This window comes from Perissodus microlepis, chromosome 22 (genome assembly GCF_051167445.1).
Source record: "Perissodus microlepis isolate ML-2025 ecotype Zambia chromosome 22, ASM5116744v1, whole genome shotgun sequence".
Taxonomy (NCBI): domain Eukaryota; kingdom Metazoa; phylum Chordata; class Actinopteri; order Cichliformes; family Cichlidae; genus Perissodus; species Perissodus microlepis.
The window spans coordinates 22462578-22481880 of record NC_140481.1 but is presented as its reverse complement, the minus strand read 5'-3'; the positions used below and the strand labels follow the sequence as shown (position 1 = coordinate 22481880).

General features: G+C 41.4%; 2 protein-coding genes across 3 annotated transcripts in view; both read right to left on the bottom strand.

The window, feature by feature from the left end:
- The window catches only part of LOC146363088 (dolichyl-diphosphooligosaccharide--protein glycosyltransferase subunit STT3B), a 105463-nt gene extending 98039 nt beyond the window's left edge, over positions 1–7424 (bottom strand). Inside the window, exon 1 of the mRNA XM_084918807.1 lies at positions 6921–7424. Coding sequence (XP_084774933.1) covers positions 6921–7180 — 260 coding nt within the window. The 5' untranslated portion in view covers positions 7181–7424. The remainder of the gene's footprint in view (positions 1–6920) is intronic.
- Positions 7425–16417: 8993 nt separating this feature from the next.
- The window catches only part of tgfbr2a (transforming growth factor beta receptor 2a), a 35860-nt gene continuing 32974 nt past the window's right edge, over positions 16418–19303 (bottom strand). Inside the window, exon 7 of one of the 2 annotated variants that reach the window (XM_084919388.1) lies at positions 16418–18952. In XM_084919388.1, coding sequence (XP_084775514.1) covers positions 18773–18952 — 180 coding nt within the window. In that variant the 3' untranslated portion in view covers positions 16418–18772. The remainder of the gene's footprint in view (positions 18953–19303) is intronic. The other variant, XM_084919387.1, reaches the window with a different exon arrangement.

Below are 19303 nucleotides of genomic sequence, written 5' to 3'. Positions count from 1 at the left end.
GTGGTGTCTTTGTGATAACTGCAAACTTGTTTGTTAGCTATGCACTTAACACATCATCTTTCCTTTTATGCATACAGGCCAGGCTCGACTAAAAGCCATTAACACAACCTCAGAACAAAGGGTATAAAGAAAGTAAATTCAAGTAGTCTCAGGTCTCAATCATGAACAGGCATTTAAAACAAATCCAAAACCTTGGTCTCTGTTGGAAGAAATAAAGATCCAAAATCAAATGACAACAGAAGACTGGGTTGTTTGTATGACTTTCATTGTACTAGGCAGCGGCTACCCCAGGCCTGATGCTGTTTCCTGCCAGGAGCAGCTCAGCTACACATGCCCCAGGTGCCCTGGAAGAGATCTGTCGCTTCCTGTCTTCACACATGGAGCGCTCCTCAGATTCGCAAACCTCGCTGCAATGCCTGACACTAGTCCGCTGGGAAGCCTTGCCTCCAAAACAGCACTTAATCATCAGAGGCTTGATATGAAGTCTCCTGACTGGGGAGAAAACAGAAAATGAAAGTTCTGTAAGGAAGAGGAAAAGAAACTCTTCCTGTGTCCTTTAGGTGCTGCGACATAACTTCAGCGCAAAGATGGAATAGAAATATAACAGCTAGCTTTGGCACTGGGGCATGCTGTAAAATACTAATACGCAGCTGTGGTCAACTCCAACCAGTTAACCAAGACTTAATGTAAGTCTTGCTTGTAAGTACCAAGCATAATATCAGGAAGGATGGGCTCCTTAGGAAAAGAAAAAACCTGCTTCAGGTAACTGGACACCAAATCTGCGCTGAATATTTTATAATCTGCCGGACAGTTGGGGGTTTAAGCAAGGATCACAGCTCCAGCCAAGTGTCTGGTGGAAAGATCAGTCACAACTTATTCTCCATTTTCCCACACTACAGCATTAGCTCACATGTTGCTGTGCCAGCAGCTGTTGGCCTAATCTACTTTCAGATAAAAGTTTTGAAAAAGACAGAATTAAAGGAGGGTGAAAAAACACTCAGCAACTTCCATCATAGACCACATTATTAAAGCAATCAGAGACACTAAAACATCATTTCTGAGGTGTTAACTCATATCAGAGTGTTGTCTGAAACAGCAGAGGACTGTATAATGTATCTGTGAAACCGCTGACATTTCACACGTCTTGTTTTTCTATTAACACTCAAAAACAGGTCATAATCATTGGATGTTTTCCTCTGCATCTTACATCAAAGTCACTATCACCCCCCCAAAAAAAGAAGATAGGAAAGATTCTGCATTGCTATCCAGCTGTCGTACTAATAGAGCCTCCAGTTTTGCAGGTTTCCAACGGCGATGATCAAGAACAAAGCTGACAAAGTGTTAAAATTTTAAGGATTTCTTTGGGGGGGAGGGAGAGGAAGTCGTTTTGTACATTTTAAGCCCAGAAAGAAGAGCACAGTGAAAAAGAATGTAGGCAAGTGCGATGAAATAACAGGAATATGCTTTAGAGCGTGTTAGGCAGTTTTCCAATGGCTCCGACTTAAAAATCTTGTCTTGATCTGGTAACACTGCTTTAGTAAATGTGTGCACAGATTGCATGAATTCCACAGCAGGAGAAGGCACAAGCACAATCATCTCTCTCACCTTCACCTAAACATGACCCTTGCAAATTCAAACGTTTTTCAGCTGTAAGGATTGAGCACACAGTATTTAACATTGCACTTTAAATACAGAGAAGATGTACTTTGTTTAGAGCTGAGAGAGAGAGAGAGAGAGAGAGAGAGAGAGAGAGAGAGAGAGAGAGAGAGAGAGAGAGAGAGAGAGAGAGAGAGAGAGAGAGAGAGAGAGCTCGCTCAGAGATTCCTAATAAACTTAAACAATACGGACAGCCAGGCTGAAGATGACACTCCAAGGATAAGATTTAACCCACGACAAACAACCGCTGACTACCAGCAAAACCCAGCTCTCAGCAGCCCGAGTTAATCCCAAGGAAAGCTCAGGCTGTCTTGTTCTCAATTTCATGATAAAAATTAATCTTCCCGCTATCAGTTACATTCATTTTGTCATGACAGGTCACCGACTTCATTTTAATGACTCAAAAAAATCCCTGGCCTTATACTGAGCCAAGTCTGGAAGCAGCCAACTTGGGCTGCACTGCGTCACACACACATACACACACTTACATGCCTCACTCTCCTCATTTCATTGACCAGACAAACCCTCCCAGTTTGGCGGTCTATTTAATGTCCAGAACTTCCAATTTCTCCCTCTAACCTTTCACTGCAGTGCTGCCAGCCGGATATTGACTTATTACTCCCCACATTTATGCTTAACATATATGTGGGCAGTGATGAGCTTGGAGCCTGGAAGCCAGACTGACTATTTTGATGCTTTAATAAATCAATCATTTAATCTGAGTGTTATCCAACTTACATTACTGCATCTAAAAAGCAATGCTTGTGCTGAACTGGTAATCTGTACAACCCTGAGCTGAAGAATCTGAAAAAGTAGCACACCACCAAATCTCTTTTCCGAACAGCTTCTGAAAACCCAATTAATTTAATTCACAAGCATGTGATGCAGGGAAAAAGTCCCCTTACAAAGCAAACCTTACAGCTACTCGCAAAAATGAGTTTGGCATTTTTATGCATGATAAAGCTACTTCTGGCTGTTCCCTTCTACACAAGGGGTCACATGTTTGGCGCTCTTCCTGATGGACTTCAGAGGGACTTGTGCCCCCCTCTCAGAACCGAACTGGTAATCGTTGGCTTGTTAGGTGAACGTGTAAAACAGCAAATTCTTCAAAGATCACCAACAGCAATCTCACATGACCATGTACTGCTGTAGCAGATTTATACTCTATTAAGGGGGGAAAAAAAGGGGGTGATGCACAATACTAGACTCACATACTTGGCTCAGTCACACAGTAAAAACAGGATAGCAACCTCCATGCAGCTACCAAAAAACAGAAAAATAAATAAATCTGCCAATTCAATCTACCAGTTGCAACTTGTAGTCACTAAATGGTTCCCAGAGCCGGAGGTTGTTGCACAGTCACAACCACTTGCAAGGCGATTCCACTGGCGGCCCGATAGGAGGCAACCCTTGTGCAAACACTTGTAGTCTGACTTGGACTGACTGCAATCACTATCAGAGAGACTGTCAAAGGTTATCAAATAACTGCACGTTTCTAAAGGCCAACGGATTGAAAACATGTTATCATCAGTCAGAATGAGTCTTTGTCAGTGAGAACAACTTGAGGGGATTCGACTAAAGTGGCTGCCAGCTAGTTGTATCCTGCTTATATTTTTCTACAGAACAGGAAGGTTGCTGACAAAAAAAAAAAGTGTAATAGTTAAATGTGAATTATGCAACTGGTGAATTTCTGTCTATGTAGACTGCAACACGTGAGATTTTTGACAATTTACCACAGCAAATTGCCGTATTAACCAAAACAGGTTGGATGCAATTGCCAACATGACCCCATTCAACCACAGACTGACTGCAGACTGCAACATTTATGGTAGGTTTTGTGTGTTGAGTGTCGGCAATCTCATTTTGCAGCTATGGACGAAATAAAGTGAGATAACTTCATATTACTGGATAAAACAGGTGTTGGCAAAGTTTATCTTTAAGGACATACTATGCTGTTGAAAAAGAAAAGTGATAAACTGCAATTTATGTTACTGCAGTATATCAAAAAATGATTAAAAAAATAAATAAATCACAGCAATATTATATCCCAAGTATCTGAAATGAAACCCACCTCTAGTGGCTACCAGAGAGTCCATACATTAACCCCACTGAGAATCTGGGATGTGCTCACACTTTATGAGTATAAGAGCTTCTCAGAAACACAATGTGACTCTAGATGGCGATAAATGTTACGACATTCCATAAGCTTATTTTAAATACACTGTTTTGTAGCTTAATGATAACTGAATATTTAAAACTCCAGACTACCCCTGTCATATATATACACGACAGCACAGTGACACCGTTTCCTCACAGCAAGGAGGTCCTGAATTCGATTCCATTACCTGGCCAGGGCAAAAGACTGTGGGAGGAAAGCTAGTGGGTTAGGTTAATTAGTAAATCTAAAATTCCCCATAGGTTTGAATGTGAATGAATGGTCGTCTGTCTCTATCTGTTAGCCCTGCAACAGACTGGCGACCCGTCCAGGGTGTAGCCTGCCTTTAGCCCTTCAGTAGCTGGGATGGGCTCCAGCCTCTGCGACCCTGACAAGGATAAGCGGAAGAGAACGGATGAATAATACTACATAAAAGGTGCTGGTCCACTGTTTGCGGCAATCAGCTGCCCCCCCAGTGACACTTCTCCTTGTCCTGTTCAGCAGCCTAGGCGAACAACAGATGAACGGCACTAGCCATCTAGGCTATGCCAGTCTCCTAATGTACTCCAGTTATTGTGAGCCAAATCATCATTTATCTTTATGTAAATGAGGTTAAGTGATTCTTTTGTTCTCTTGCTGACATAGCGCACCTTACCTTATTTTAGGAGAGAGAAATTGGCCACCCAGTCTCTTTCCCCTTTCGTCAGTAGCTACACACTGTGTCTGCACCTAGGCAGCCGTACTGTTCCATCTGTGCCACACAGCAGGCTTGCACCTATGTCCTCCACCCACCCTTGGAGTGTCCCAGCCATCAGGCTTTACAACTTTCTTGGCACGAACCCTAATTAGTTCCATCAATGGATGAAAATAAATAAATAAATGAATCCCACCTGAATGCCAACTAATCCCCCCTGATTTTTAAATAAACAAATATTAGGAAATTAAAATTAGCACAGCCAGATATAGCCGAACCACGGCAGCGACCCTTCTGCAAAAATCAGCACAGCTCAGAGCATTTGCATACTGCAGAATAAGCTTGACATTTGGGTGCTTGTAAATCCAATCTTGATTCTTCAAATTGCCAGCTTGCTTAACGTAATGGTTAGCTGCTGATAATTTGAAGCTCTGTGCAGAGGGGGAAAAAAAACAATAAAAAAACCAATAAGCGGTCAGACAACAACGGACAACGGCACTAATGGTGTGTCTGATGCTGACTTCCAATCAACATCCAGTGTTCACACAGCTGGAAAAAAACAAACAAAAAAAAAAAAAAACCCCACACATTTTCTTTCTGTCACAAAGGTGAGAAAGTTATAATGCTTGATGAAACATAATTACAAAACTCTTTAAAAGATGACCAAACAAACATTAGTACATGTTTAAAAAGGACACTCAAAGTAAAAACCCAAGGGAGGGTCAGGTTTGTCGGATTGTTAGGAGTATGAATTATTAAGATGTCAGTCGGTTTTTGTTCAAAACATGACACAAGGGGAGGAGGACAATTCAGTATCAATGAACAGCTAACTGTAGATATATATATATTTTTTTTTATGCAAGTCTCCACTTTAATAAGGATACTGTGCATTATAAAAAAAAAAAAAAAACCAAAAAAACACTCCAATGCGACAGAATTACAGTTTTACACATTTAAGCTGGCAACAGACGGTTGAAACTGTGTTTTGTTTTGTGTTGGGGGGGGACAAAAATTGAGAACAGATGCAGACTACTCGTTGCTGCAAGGGCTTTTTAAACTTCTGAATATCAAAGAATGTCTTTGCTTTCTTTCCTGTGACATGCTGCCAAAGACCTGTGCCATTCTTGCTTTGCAACTGTGGAAACGGGTGCCACATTATAGCCTTATACTGAGGCAAAACAGCTCCCACTGCTACTGTGAAATGCAGCACAGTACCATAGATAACATACTGTATCCAAAAGCTCTATGACTACCCCCCCCAAACTTTAATCGGGAAATATGAAGGTTGTAAAAGCAGCTTCTAATGAGTGCAAGACACATGGGACTACTCATTAACAGCGCTAAGGTCAGCCCTTTCAGCAAATTCCAGTCTGAGAGAGGGAGCAAGCTCATCTGAACCACGCAGAACCTCCCACAGCCATAAGCCTTGGCCCTTGGCTTTTAAATGCAATCAAGTTATCAACATAATTGAAGACGCAAGTGTCACCCTGAACTAGATGGAGCACCTGTCCTTGAAAATTAATAAATGGATGCATCAGTTCTGCTGCCCCGTTGAATGCCACACAATATAAGAGAGCAATGAGGGAATGAGAGGGCAACCAGGCGGCCGCCTGTGAGCCCATGTGACACTGTTACAAAGCGGAATAATTCTCCATTGTGATGACAGACACGCCAGATCGGATCAGTTGGCTTCCGGGTTACAACCTGCTGTTACGAGAAGCACCGGCTGTAAGCTTGCAAGAGACCCTGGTCATTCAAGATGTAGCGAAGCAACAATAAGACATGAGAAAACCAAACTACTTCAATCAAACACATCGATCAAGCACACGAGTAAAATAATCAGGCTGTTAACCATTTTACATTTTCACTGGTTAAAATGCAGAATTTTTATTTATTTGTTTTTTCTCTGCTCTTTAAATCCGAATAAAGTTCCTGCAGCTGAAGACTCAAGACCGAGCTCACTGCAGCAAGTACACAAACCTACTGTTGGGTAACACACAACTGGTCAAACCAGACTAGTTAGCTAGCTCTTTATCATATTTAAATGTCAAGGTCCCGCAGATGGGCTGCACATTGGGCCACCGAGCCCGTATATACAAGTGTATGTGCCAGGGTCATTTTTTTTTTTTTTTTTTTGGGGGGGGGGCATGCTGTTTAATCACGAGCATGAGCAGCTAACGAACCACAGCACGAAATCAAAATTAAAGTTAAAGCTGAACTGCATTCAAAAACTTAACACCGCTGCGACTGTGCTAACTTTATAAAGCGTAAAGCAAAGCGAGGAGATAAATAAATATACGTGTTTAATTAAAAAAAAATAATACCTCCCCTCTGTAGGGATTTAATTCTCAGTCTCTCATTTCCATTACAAGCAAGTATAACCAGCGAACAGCAGACAGTAGTTAGCTAGCTTACCACGGGTCGAACTCGTGGATGATGCTCTCGAACCGGATCACCGCAAAAAGTCTGGAGCTGAATCCCGCCAGGCAGGCCAGAAAAAGAATGCTAAACGAGAGTAAAGACTGCCACCCAGCTGGCTGTGTCAGTCCGCCAGACAGGCCCCCTTTGCCCCCTCCTCCACCCGCGGCGCCGGGTCGACTGTTCCCGTGCACCGAGCCCCCGGCGTTGGTGGACGCTTTGTGCTTGCCGTCGCTGGCTGCGTGTTGCTCCGCCATTTCTGCGCGCAGTGTCGGCTGGATTTGCTCCTGCCCCGCTCCACGTCTTTCCCCCCGCTCCGTACTGTCGTATACTTCCCTATGCTGTGCCCGCTTCTCTCAGGTATCCTATCATCTAACTCCTTCGGGTGTAAGGTATGATTTAATTTGGTATCGCTACTCCGGGAGACCGCTGTTACATCCCGAAACGCACACTCATGCGCCACATACCGAGGCTGCAACCGTCAATCGGCTTCACGATTGAACGCCGGCGGAGAGGGGCGGGAGGGATGCGAGAGGCGGGCTCTAGGACGCTCAGGCGACCTCTCACAGATCGACAGGTACGAAGGGGCGGGATTCTATGTATCTAGACCAATCAGAGAAACGAACCTTCTAATCCGACAGAAAGCTTTACCAATGAAAACGGAGCAAAATTATGGCTGCAACTGATTGAAATAGGGATTATCCTTATTATACTTTCGATAAAGTAAATCCGATAGTAACTATAAATCAAACTTTTATCACTATTTTTTTTTTTACAGTTTTTAAGATAGAGAATAAGTTACAGAATGAGAGCGCACAAGGTTCTTAATCTTGAAGGAAGCGCTTTCGCGTACCTATGGGTATATAAGCAGGTGTGCCAAGATAAATTGTCTGTGCGACTGCAATATTTCTGTTGCCCTTGGATGTTGTGGACTGACGGTAGGGTGATAATACAGATTGATGTATCTCATCATTACTGTGTCCCCCAGCAAAGACAAGAACACAGCATTCATCATTCCCTTAAAATCGGGATGTACTTTCACAACTTGTCCCAAAGCCTTGAAAGACTATATTGAAATGAAACACTTTTTTTTTTAAATATTTCAAATAAATCCTCAAGTTTTTTGTATTTTGTATTTTTTTTTTATGATTGATTGTATACATTTATTTTGTACTTGGTGGTTTCAAATAACGATGAGACGGATGTAGGAAGTATTATTGATTTATCTGAGGTATGATCCTGTCCCAAAGGAGAAAAATTATAGTCCAACAGCCCTCTTCGGTGTCATCTGATAGCAAAAAACTTTTGTTTTTTTTCTGAACTCACTGTAGACCAAATAGATTTAACCCTGATAAGGATAAGTGGAAAAGGATGGATGGATGGATTGACACCTGTTTTCAATACTTTTGAATTGGGCTGTTTAAACGGATGATGTATATTCTAATTGCATTAGCATCTTGACATCATAATTTTGAATTTATAAGATAGAACAAACAGCTAATACCCTACACTGGTTTGAAAATATCTCAAACTGGCCCAAATTCGCATACCTACTTTGCATCAGCACTGTTTACAGCTACCCTGTCACCTGTGAGACGATCATTTTTGAAAACGCAAATGAAAAATTCATGTAAGAGAACAGGACTGAAGCTTGAGCCGGCTTAATGTGGCTGTGCATTCAGGCTGTCTGGTGGTGAGATGAGGTGGGGATAAGAGGGAGATGAAAAATACAGCTTTGGAGAGATGGGTAGATGGAAAGCTCATAATAAAGGACAGTAAAAGGATGATTATGAAAATTGATGGGGGTCATCATAGAAAGCAGGTGGAGTGGCAGAAGTGGATAAGAGTTTGGAGTTCAGGAAGAGATCGTAGAGACTGAAAGAGAGACACCATCAGCGTCTGAAGCTGGGATTCAGTGCCTAAATTCATTCACACACAAAGACTAAACGCAGACAGATGGCAGGAGTGTGATACATGTAAACACATGAAATCCCACGCACACATAACCGCATGCATATTGATGAAGCCGTCCTCGTGTAGGCGCACGACAGTGTGCTCATTCACACACATATGCGCCCAGCATCTCGATCATTTGTTAAGGCCTGCTTATGCCATGAAAAACACTCTAACCCTTCACGCTTTCTACTCTACCTTAAGATTCTGAATGGGTGACCTTTGAAAAGAAGAAATGGAGGCTGTGAAGATTGCTTCAATTGTATCTCTTGTCAAAAGGCCAAGCCCAGATGAAAACCAGCCAAAATAAGTGCTGTTGCCAGGCTAGAGCGGCTTTGCCTTCGCCCTCTCTCCAGAGGCAGGCTTGACTGTTTCTGTTTGCTTTGTTTTTTCTTTCCTTTTTTTTCTTCACCCCACAGCATCACAGACTTGCAGAGTTTATGCACAGCATCCTTAGGTGTCTCCAGCTTTTAATTTTGCTAAAGGGCAGTTGTGAAGAAAACCCCCCAACGCTAAACCCTTAAATGCCTGCCATGGGTCAGTGAGTGAGGTGTCATAAATGATTAAGAGGATTATAATAACAGCATGCCAGTTTTTGGTTTTCTGAAAATGTTACAAGTAAATCCTGTAAGCCAGAAATATTTATCATGTCATAGAGGCGGAGTATTGACTAGCCTAAACAATTTGTCTGGAGATACCTATCAATATTGTGACTCCGTGAAAAGAGAAGAAAATAACTCCTTTATTAGATGTCCCTGACGAGAGCAAAGTTGCTGCCCGCTTTTTAAAAAGTAGCCTCCCATCTAATACATGCATTATATGTGAGGTCCACTTAGGAGCGAGCCTGGAGTCAAAAACTGATGTCACAAAGCCTGACCAGATTCCTGATACTCTGGGGATTTGATAAGGAAAGAGAGAATTATAGATTGATCTGTTATCTATATCTGCTGCTTCCTATTGAGGGTCATTACTGGAGGCTGGAGCCATTCCCAAGATACAATCGTTTGAAGGAAGGAAAACAACTAGATTGATTATCAATCCTTCTTTCAGGGATAGCAGGACCATACAAATTCATACACCCATTACTCTCCAATAACCAGCTTCATGTCTTTCCAAGACTGAATGAAAACTCAAGACCAAGGTTTCTTGTTGCTCTGTTTTCTCTCATTTCCTTTCATTTAGCCGACTTGGCACTCCTCTTAACTAATTACCTTGTGCATCATCTATGTGTAAAATGGGTAATTCCATCATGTACATTCCATTTGCTCATTATGAGCAGAAACACAAGATTCAGACATTTCATTCAGGAAGCTTTGAAACTTTACCTGTTATACTGTAATCCATTATAGCGGGATGATTAGCCAGCACCACTGCACACTCAGATCTGCAGTGAATTGAGAGTACTTAAAACAACCACTTACTGTTCCAATAAGGTGCAGCATCCAACTGTTAGGAGCTGTGGCAAGGAGAGAGTTGGGCTGTCTGTTTTAATGCTCTTTTAAAAAAATTTTGATGGTCAAGTTTCACGTTAATTAAAAAAAAAACAACAACTGGGTATTGAAGGCTCTCCATGAGTTAAATTACATCTTCAGTCTTTCAAGTGTTAATGAGAAATCAGAGGAGGAGAAATATAGCAGAAGCAATGACCTGAGTCAACTTCTACTTGATGGTGTGTGCTCTGTGACCAAGTGCACGGGGGTTACCGGCATGGCCTCATCAGTGACACACCATTTCACACTGAACACGCCTCATTTCTCCACAGAGGGCCACGGAGAGGTAGTTAAATGCACCGGATGTGGACACAGCTCCCTCGGTCCCCAGTGAACACACTCAGATGATACTCGGCAACTGCACGACACGTTCATCTCGGCACTGATGGGAGGAGTGTTTACATGGCTTTGGCATTACTTGGCTATTCAAATATGTGCCTGTGCACACTCAAGATAAATATGAAATAGTGCAATAAGCTTCTATATTTTGCAACAGAATATAGAACAATCTATCATCCCAGAGATCAGAGAGCTTTTGCTCAATTTATTATGCTGCATCTGCAGCAAGATGGTATTGTATTCAGCGCGTTCATCTGCCATTTTCCAGAGCGTGTGAAAAGATTTCTCCCCCAAGAGGTTGTGAAGCTTCAGAGACAATGGCAAGTCTTTTGTATTTTGCTTACAAAAATACTTGAATTGAATCCATGTAGAAAAACAAAACAATCAATGCAATAATATTTCTTTGTACCTGTATTCATTCAGTGTATCATTTTAAGGACTTATAAGCTTTTATTTGTTACAATTATTCCATGAAATGACAAAATAATTAGGCAATTATAAAATATATATAAATATAAAAACCTGTGTGGGTATGCGTAAAGCAGGCTCCACACAAAAATTAGTAAAAGAAGAACATTCACTCAATTTTTTTTTTAACTAACAATAACTCTGAAAAGCATATCAGCAGAGAAAATTGTCTGAAAACATTCACAGTTCACCACATTCATCAAGATTGATTCTGACTTGTCGACACGGCTGAAAGTTCCTGCAGTGATGCTTCAAATTTTATTGGCATGCTGCATAAAAATCTATATAAGAAAGTTTCAATTGATGGAGCACGAAAAGAGAGAGAAAGATGGAGAAAGAGTAAGAGTAAGAGAGGGAGAGAGAAGCAGATATTGAGAAATAGGGACAACCAAAATACTTACCTGAGCTCAACAGAGATATCAGCTGTCTGCAGGCAGAATGTCAGAGTCTGAGAAGTTGGCTTGCACTGCTTCCTCTTCAGAATAACACGCGCCTTATCAACATTTCCCTGACTTTGGTGTGGTTCGTGAAGCCTCCGCATGCTGTCTATTGAGAAGACATGGCGCACAGATATGAGAAATGTAATGCGGAAGAAACGGCTGGAACCTGGCCTGACATTATCCCAGCAGGAGAGAGAGAGAGAGAAATATATGACTCACGTGCTGAAAACTGAAGTACGTCTCCCAATTTCCACAGCTGCCTCTGCTTGACAAATGACCCTTCTTTCACTTTCCTGAGCGGCCGACATGAGCTGTCTCAATTCAGAACACAACATATTTATGTGCTACTCCTTCAGTGACATCCCCAACAACCCTCCCGTGGCAAAATTACAATGGTGGCATTCAAAATAAGATGGGCAGATACACAAGCCACCTCGCTGGCATGTTTCTGCTGCGTTCACATGTGAGTTAGACAGAAATGGTATATGTGCTCATCAAAAGCAATAGATTATGATTTTTTTGTTGTTGTTTTGCTTAAATTCCAAGAAAGCGTCTGCCTGAATTACTCCTTTTCATGCCAGGACTCTCAAGCCACTGTACCACCAAACGTTATAAACAGTAAAATGTCGCTTGCGCTCTTTTTGCTTTGTATAATGAGAAAATCTTTTACATTAAAAGCTAGCTCTGGTCTATTTTCTGTCCAAATAGCACTTTCCACAGGCTGCTCAATACCAAGTGGCCCCTTGGTCAGGGGTATGCTTCTCTCCGCTGCGCTTATATCCAATCGATCCGTCTCCTGGTTGCCCTCAATCGGTCATCTGACAGCACGCAATTCACACCTTTCAAATAAAGTTAAACTTAGCTTGGCTTTCCAGTGAAGATGGGAGAGGTGGGACAAGGTGGGAGTAGAGGAGAGGCTGCAGGATGGAAAAGAGAGAGGACAGAAGACAGCTCTGTGCCAGATCATTACTGCTCCTCTGTTGTTGCTCGTGTGTCGCATGAAGCCAGAGTAATTCAGGTCAGTATAATGTCTGGAGCTCAGCGTTTCTTAAAGTTCAAACTTATGTCTCCCAGCACCTCTAAACCTTCCTAATTAACATCTTTTGTCTCTCTTTTTTAAACTCCATACACAATCAAAAGTCTGTTCCCTGCTCTCCTACAATCCACTGCTGATAAAAGAAAATGAGGGCAAAAGTGCAATTTGCTTCCTTTTCTTCCTTTTTTATATCTCATGTCAACTTTGGTTGACCCCTGGGCACAGCTTTCCTGAGGGCTATTTAACAATGAGCGATCGCTGTCATTGCATTCTTGCCTGCCATGGGACATAAACTAAAAAGGCAGCACAACCAGTAAATTGTTTATAAACAGATAAATGAATATGGTGCACAGATAAACTGAGCCAAATTAGTCCCAGATCATCATCACGCCATGTGTGTAAATAGGAGATGATTGATGTGGGGAATTAAGTTGACTGGTGCTGTCCTTGTAGACTCAAATGACCAAATCATTTAAGCTTTTGTTGGAGAGGAACTATTACACCTTCATTTCAAACATGTTTGCCCTCGACTGGCTTTCTTTCTTTCCCTTTCTTTTTTCTTTTTTGTTATTGAGTACTCTGAGAGGCTTACAGCTGAGCACATAATGACACAATAGTTCATTCAGGCATAAGGAAATTAAAGTAAGATCGGAACTTTCAAGTACACTGCCACGAGATAAAAATATCTAAGAGGACCGGGGGGGTAATGGCCTCTAATACAGCAGTGGTCTCATCTGTAAATCTCTGGGCTTGAGCTGCCAGCTGCTCTTATCTTACCAGGCACATCATCCGCTGGACAAGCGCTGCATACAACTGTGACTGTGTGAAAGTTGTTTGAAGAATGTGCCTCCTTCTTTTGGCAATCGCAAAGCTGCATGCTACACAGAACAGCTTTATAATATGCTGAAGAAGAAAAAAAAATAAACCAAAAACTCCAAAAACAAATCAGGGGCTGTAAAAGCCTGGGTCGGTGGAGAACATGACCTGTGACGATAACCGGACCCACACAAAGCCGACGGAGAAAGCAATATCTGATGGAGGAGTAATTTGTCTTCCTTGTCATCGCCTTACTAGGGCTTAAAATATTGTTTATAGCACTCAGCAACCAACGCACTCCCCAGCAGCTTTGATTGATGTATGAGGTGTCGCCATGGCAACCAGCATGTGGGAATGATAAGTGACTTTGGCAGGAGAGCATCTCCTTCTGGATGATTAAGACCACCTAAGGGTTCTGTGAGCTTTGTGTGTGTGTTTGTATATAGAAGGCTGATGAGCTCTACGTGGATAGCCACCCTTGTCTGCTGTTGCCACCCACTCAAAGGGTTAATCAGATTAGGAAGTATGACGACTGAGCAGGTGACAAGGATCCATATGGTGGCACAGGTATGGAGTTTAACTGATATTAATAGAGGGCTGCAGAGTGCTGCTTCAAGCTTCTATTTTCTGATACTTCTTGACAGCAGTGATGGAAAAAATAGAGAGAGAGAGAGACAGAACAGAGGGCGTGAAACAGGCAGGGAGAAAATTGAAGCAATGTTTGCCAAAAGCAAACTGTTTAAATGCAATTAGCTCCCACCGGGAAGTAAAATGACTCTAGTGGTTGGTGACTTGTTGGTTCCACTGAGTATGAGTCTTGGTAATGGAAAGACCTGTCACATCTTGAGCTCAGCACCCCCTCATTTTCCCAGTGCAGTGCTCCCATGTTTTGCCCTCAAAGCACAAATGTAAGCTCACTGGATCCTGCAGCTCAGCCACTCCAATCCAGTTGACTGCTGAAGGCACAAGCGAGGCCTTTGTACGGCGTTTGCAGTAGAACCACCACTCCCTCTCCTGGTGAAAAGACAAAATGCAGATATCCGGCGTATTTAGGTTAATATTATTCTGTTGTGTTGCTGCTGGTGAAGTAAATAAGTGTGCTCAAGCTCCCACGATGCCTTAAAGAAAACAAACGCTACAGTAATATCACAGACCTGGTGATAGTAGGAGGCGATAATAAAAGTTTGAAAAAAAAAGATAGACTTTGTCCAATTTAGTATATTGCTGCTAAAATCATTTGCAAGTTACAGCAATGCAAACTACCATAAGAGGATTAAACATAACAGGATTATTTCTGATTCTACGTGTGCCTCATGATTCATAAGTAATTGCTTTACCCTTGTCCCACACTGTTAGCCAAAACGCACCTCAGAGTATAGACCAGGGATGCCAAACTCATTTTACATGGTGGACCTCATACAGCCCACTTTCAACCTGAATGGCAGAGACCGATGAAACTCCCCTTTCTGTCAGTGTAAAAAAGTTTAACTGCACATTTAATCCCTGAGATATCTTAATATAAAGAAAAGAAGTGCAATTTCCACAGCATGACTCAGTTTTTCTGTATGAATAAGAAATGCTACCCTACTAAATGAAAGCAGTCTGTTTCCATGACTGTTTGGCTTTAATTGTAGGAAGTAAATATTTTAAACAGCAGAAGCTTATTGCCTGGATTGCCCTGTAATAATACAACAGAAAGATTTTTTTAATTCAGAGAAAATTCGGGATGGTTTCTGTTATTTAGTTGTTGATCTATTGGTTAATTACCTTGGTGTAGTTTGAAAGGCAATGGGGAGGTACTTAGTAGCAGGAAAAGCTGTAAAACACATGAAAATATAGTTAAAAGTCCTCCTTTACATTTATCATAGCTGTTCAGTGGGAAATGTCCAATTTTGGGCCCTGGGCCTTATGTTTGACACACCTGGTATAGAGCTTTCCCAGAGGATCTGTGCTCTATGGCTCCTGCAGTAAGATAGTAAAAGCTCATTGGAATTTGCTTTGGGAATGAAGACATTATTCTTTCAATCACAGTTTAAAAAAAGAGGAAGACATTTAGAAGCTTTCACTTTCTTTAAATATGTATCTCCCTCTTGAGAACTGGGCTTCACTGCTGCAGGAAAATTGGCGTCACATGATTTGATTGTGAAAAATGAAGAGAAAGGTTAGTTTTGACACCCCTGTGGTAATCCATTTATAATGCAGAATTATAAATCATTTATCATCACCCCCCTCTTCGGCAGTGTCCAATATGTCTGTGTGCCAGCAACAGTCAGAGTGCCTGTGGCATAGTTTATGTAAATAGAGCATGTAAACTGTCGCAAGGGTGCTGGAAACCTCCCTGTGAGATAAAAAACTAGCCTAGCATAGCAGAAAAATCACTTACTGTTCCCCAGTGCATTTGTTTAAATTCATGCTCTTTCAGTAACAGTGCTTCACACGTGCAGTGTTGATTAATGTGTTTTCAGTGAGGCCAATTTTGACATAATACATATAAGAATCACCAGCTCTTACACAGCTTGTTAGAAGAGAGCTAAATAACATTCACACACATACCACTTGATCCCCCCTTCAGTAGATTATTATCTCAGTGTAACACTAATTTATAGTTTAGTTTAATTAATCAGTTTTTCCAAAATGCATTCTGGGATTCATCTGAAGAATTAAAAGCAGCCACCTGCAGACAGCTGGACAGAGAAACAGGCAAATAGTGGCAGAGGCAGGTAGGCAGAGATCCACAGACAGACACGTGTTCCAGTCTGAGTCAGCTTCGGGCTGAGGATAAAAGGCTCGTCAAACACTGCAGACACGCCATGCCAAACACAGTGCGGGCCTCCTGATTCCCTTATCTTTTGCCTTAACCAGTGCAGACACCACCAGTGTAAAAGTATCAAGCATTATCTGTCAATCAGCAGAGAACTGCCACTCAGTGTAATCATGAATTTAAGATGAAACATTTTCTGTGCTTAAATGAATGAGCGCTTGTCAACACCAGCACGCTGTGGATCCTGTCTACTGCTGGATCTGATATCATCAGGACATAAACTGTTTAAAGCCTGAGATTACTTGATGGGCAAAAGGGATCATGATTTTGGAGAGCTTGTCATCCTTCAGAAGCTAAGTGCTCCGGCAATAAATTAGATTATATCGTTCCACAGTAAAAAAGTACTTTAGTGCATCTAATGTATGGCACTGAGAACCATTTCTCTCATTTCTTAGACGGGAAAAGATGAAAAAAAGAGAAGCTGACAAACACAGGACCTAATTGTAACAATAAAGTTATATAACTATCCTGAAATAACTGCAAATGCTAAACATGTCTCGATGTTAACAATCCAACATATGAATACTTCTTTTTTTTATTTCAACTGAGCATGCTGGGTGATGGACATCAGTTTTAGTAGGATCAAGATTAGCAGTACTTATTCACTGGCTACTTTATTAGGCATATCATACAGGATAGATCCCCTTTTTGTCTTCAGAACTCTCTTAATTCTCTGTTCCACACATCCAACAAGGTGCTGGAAACATGACACAGAGATTTTGGTCTATATCTGTGTGATAGCATTGCACATTTATCTATTTATCTGCACATTCATGATGAGAATCTCTTGTTCCACCACATCCCAAAGTTGCTCAGTTGGATTGAAATCTAGTGATATTGGAGCCCAAACATGACAGTGAACTCGCTGAACTGATGTTTAAGAAATCAGTTTGAGATGATTTGAACTTTGTGACATGGAGCATTATCATGCTGGCAGCAGCCATGAGAACATGGGTACACTGTGGTCATAAAGGGTAACCTACACCACTAAATGCAGCAGTCTACCTAACAGTATAATGGGGCCAAAGTAAAATAACATCCACACCATGCCTTCCTATCAGCTCAAATCAGTGTGTCCATTCTCCTCTGACCTGTGGCATAAACAAGGCATTTTCACTCAGAACTGCTGCTCACTAGATATTTTGTTTTTCAGACTTTTCCTGTAAACCCCAGAGATGGTTGTGTGAGAAAATCCCAGCAGATCAGCAGTTTCTAAAATACTCAGATCAGCCCCTCTAAAACCAACAACCACGCCACATTTAGAGTCACTTTAATGCTCTTTCTTCCTATTTCTGATGCTTCGTTTAAACTTCAGCAGGTCATCTTGATCATCTCTACATGCCTAAATGCATTCATTTGGTGCCATTTGTGTTTGTGTGATAAGATATTTGTGTTTATATACAGTTGTACAGTCAAACACGTGTACCTAGCATATTTTCCTGTGTGTGTGTGTGTGTGTGTGTATATATTTGGGCTTCCTTCATTTAAGGCTAGAAAAGTAGCATTAATAGTTTTTGATTGTAAAATGTAGTATCTCTCATAAAAACTCAAAGTTAAACAAAGTATGACAGCAGCCGAGAGCATTAAAAAGCACAGCAAATTCAAACAGAGAGCATAGTAACGTTTTTAATAATGATTTCTATACAAAAATTCCTTTGATACAGATAATTTCTGAGCAGATCAGAATTCCCTTCTCAGTATAAAAAACAAAAAAAAAATTCAGCTTTTATAACATAGACAGTGACTGGATGTTCCAGTTTGGAGTCCTTAATACATCTCTGCATTCCTTTTATTCTCTTTGTCTTATTAAACAGACTTCCTTTTTCAGTTTAGAGTCCTCTGAGTAAAATGCCCCCCCCCTCTCTCTCAAACACACACCTACCTCTGTATATCTCAGTTTCCTTTCTCCTTTCAGAATGATTTTGCTGTCTTTATTTTACATTTCATAGTCCTTGAGATATGAAATCAGCTATCCCTGCAGATTAGTTCTTTGGATGTTTTTCCCTCTACTTCTTTGCCATGAATAATTTCCACTTCTTGCCAGAGGTTCTATTAGCACCCTGAATGTTGCTTCATTCAGCTCATTGGACTTTGATCCAAGACCACCTGGCCATTTCGAAAAACAAGGCAGGTGCAGGAGATCTTAGTGTCTTAATATTTGGTCAGTCTTGCCCCATTTTTAATACATTTGCAGTCTGTTTATTTCCTATACCTGAAATTTTAAAAACAAATAAGACACAACATATATATAGTTTGGTGTGCATAGATGTTTATAAAGTGCAAATAGTATTTGGTAAAAAAAAAAAAGCTTTATAATGTGAGCGCCCTTTTTGTTTAGGACTTAATCCAGAATATGTAAGCCCACCTCTGGAAACAGTTCACTTTCATCTACATTTCAAATGCCTCCACTCATATTCCTTTTCCCCTCAGCAGCTCGATAAAAATGTCTCAGTCACCCTGCAGGGGGCAGTGTTTCTGTTAAGCGTTTACTTTTCATCCACTACAAAGATTTCTTCAGGGATTTTCTCCTCTGAGTCAGAGCAATCTGATAGCTTGTCCAGGTACTCCATGCCATTGAAGCGCTCAGCAACACAATGGGCGGTGAGACGGGCCTCCGGGTCGTGGTCCCAGCAGTCCTCAATGGAGGCACACAACATCTGGATGCCCTGCACGAGGAGAACAGGCTCACAGTTAGTCAATATAATCGACTTTGGGGCGATGCAACTTAACTCAAACTGAAGCTATGAATGTGCATTTATGCATTTTCAACTGTGTGTTTATCCATATGCACCTCTGCATCAGTACTTTTATGTAGGACTTTTGATGCATTTCTATTGGAGAAACTAGCATTGAGAGTTATTCTTTCTGAAGGACGATTTTGCAAGGAGAATAATATGCAATTCTTTGAACATAAATGCTGCAGCTGCTTCATCTTGTGTACAGCTTCACTTTAAAATATGGAAACCCTAGGTGCCACCAGTAGCTAGACACAGAGCTCATTTTAATGTTGTAGGTAT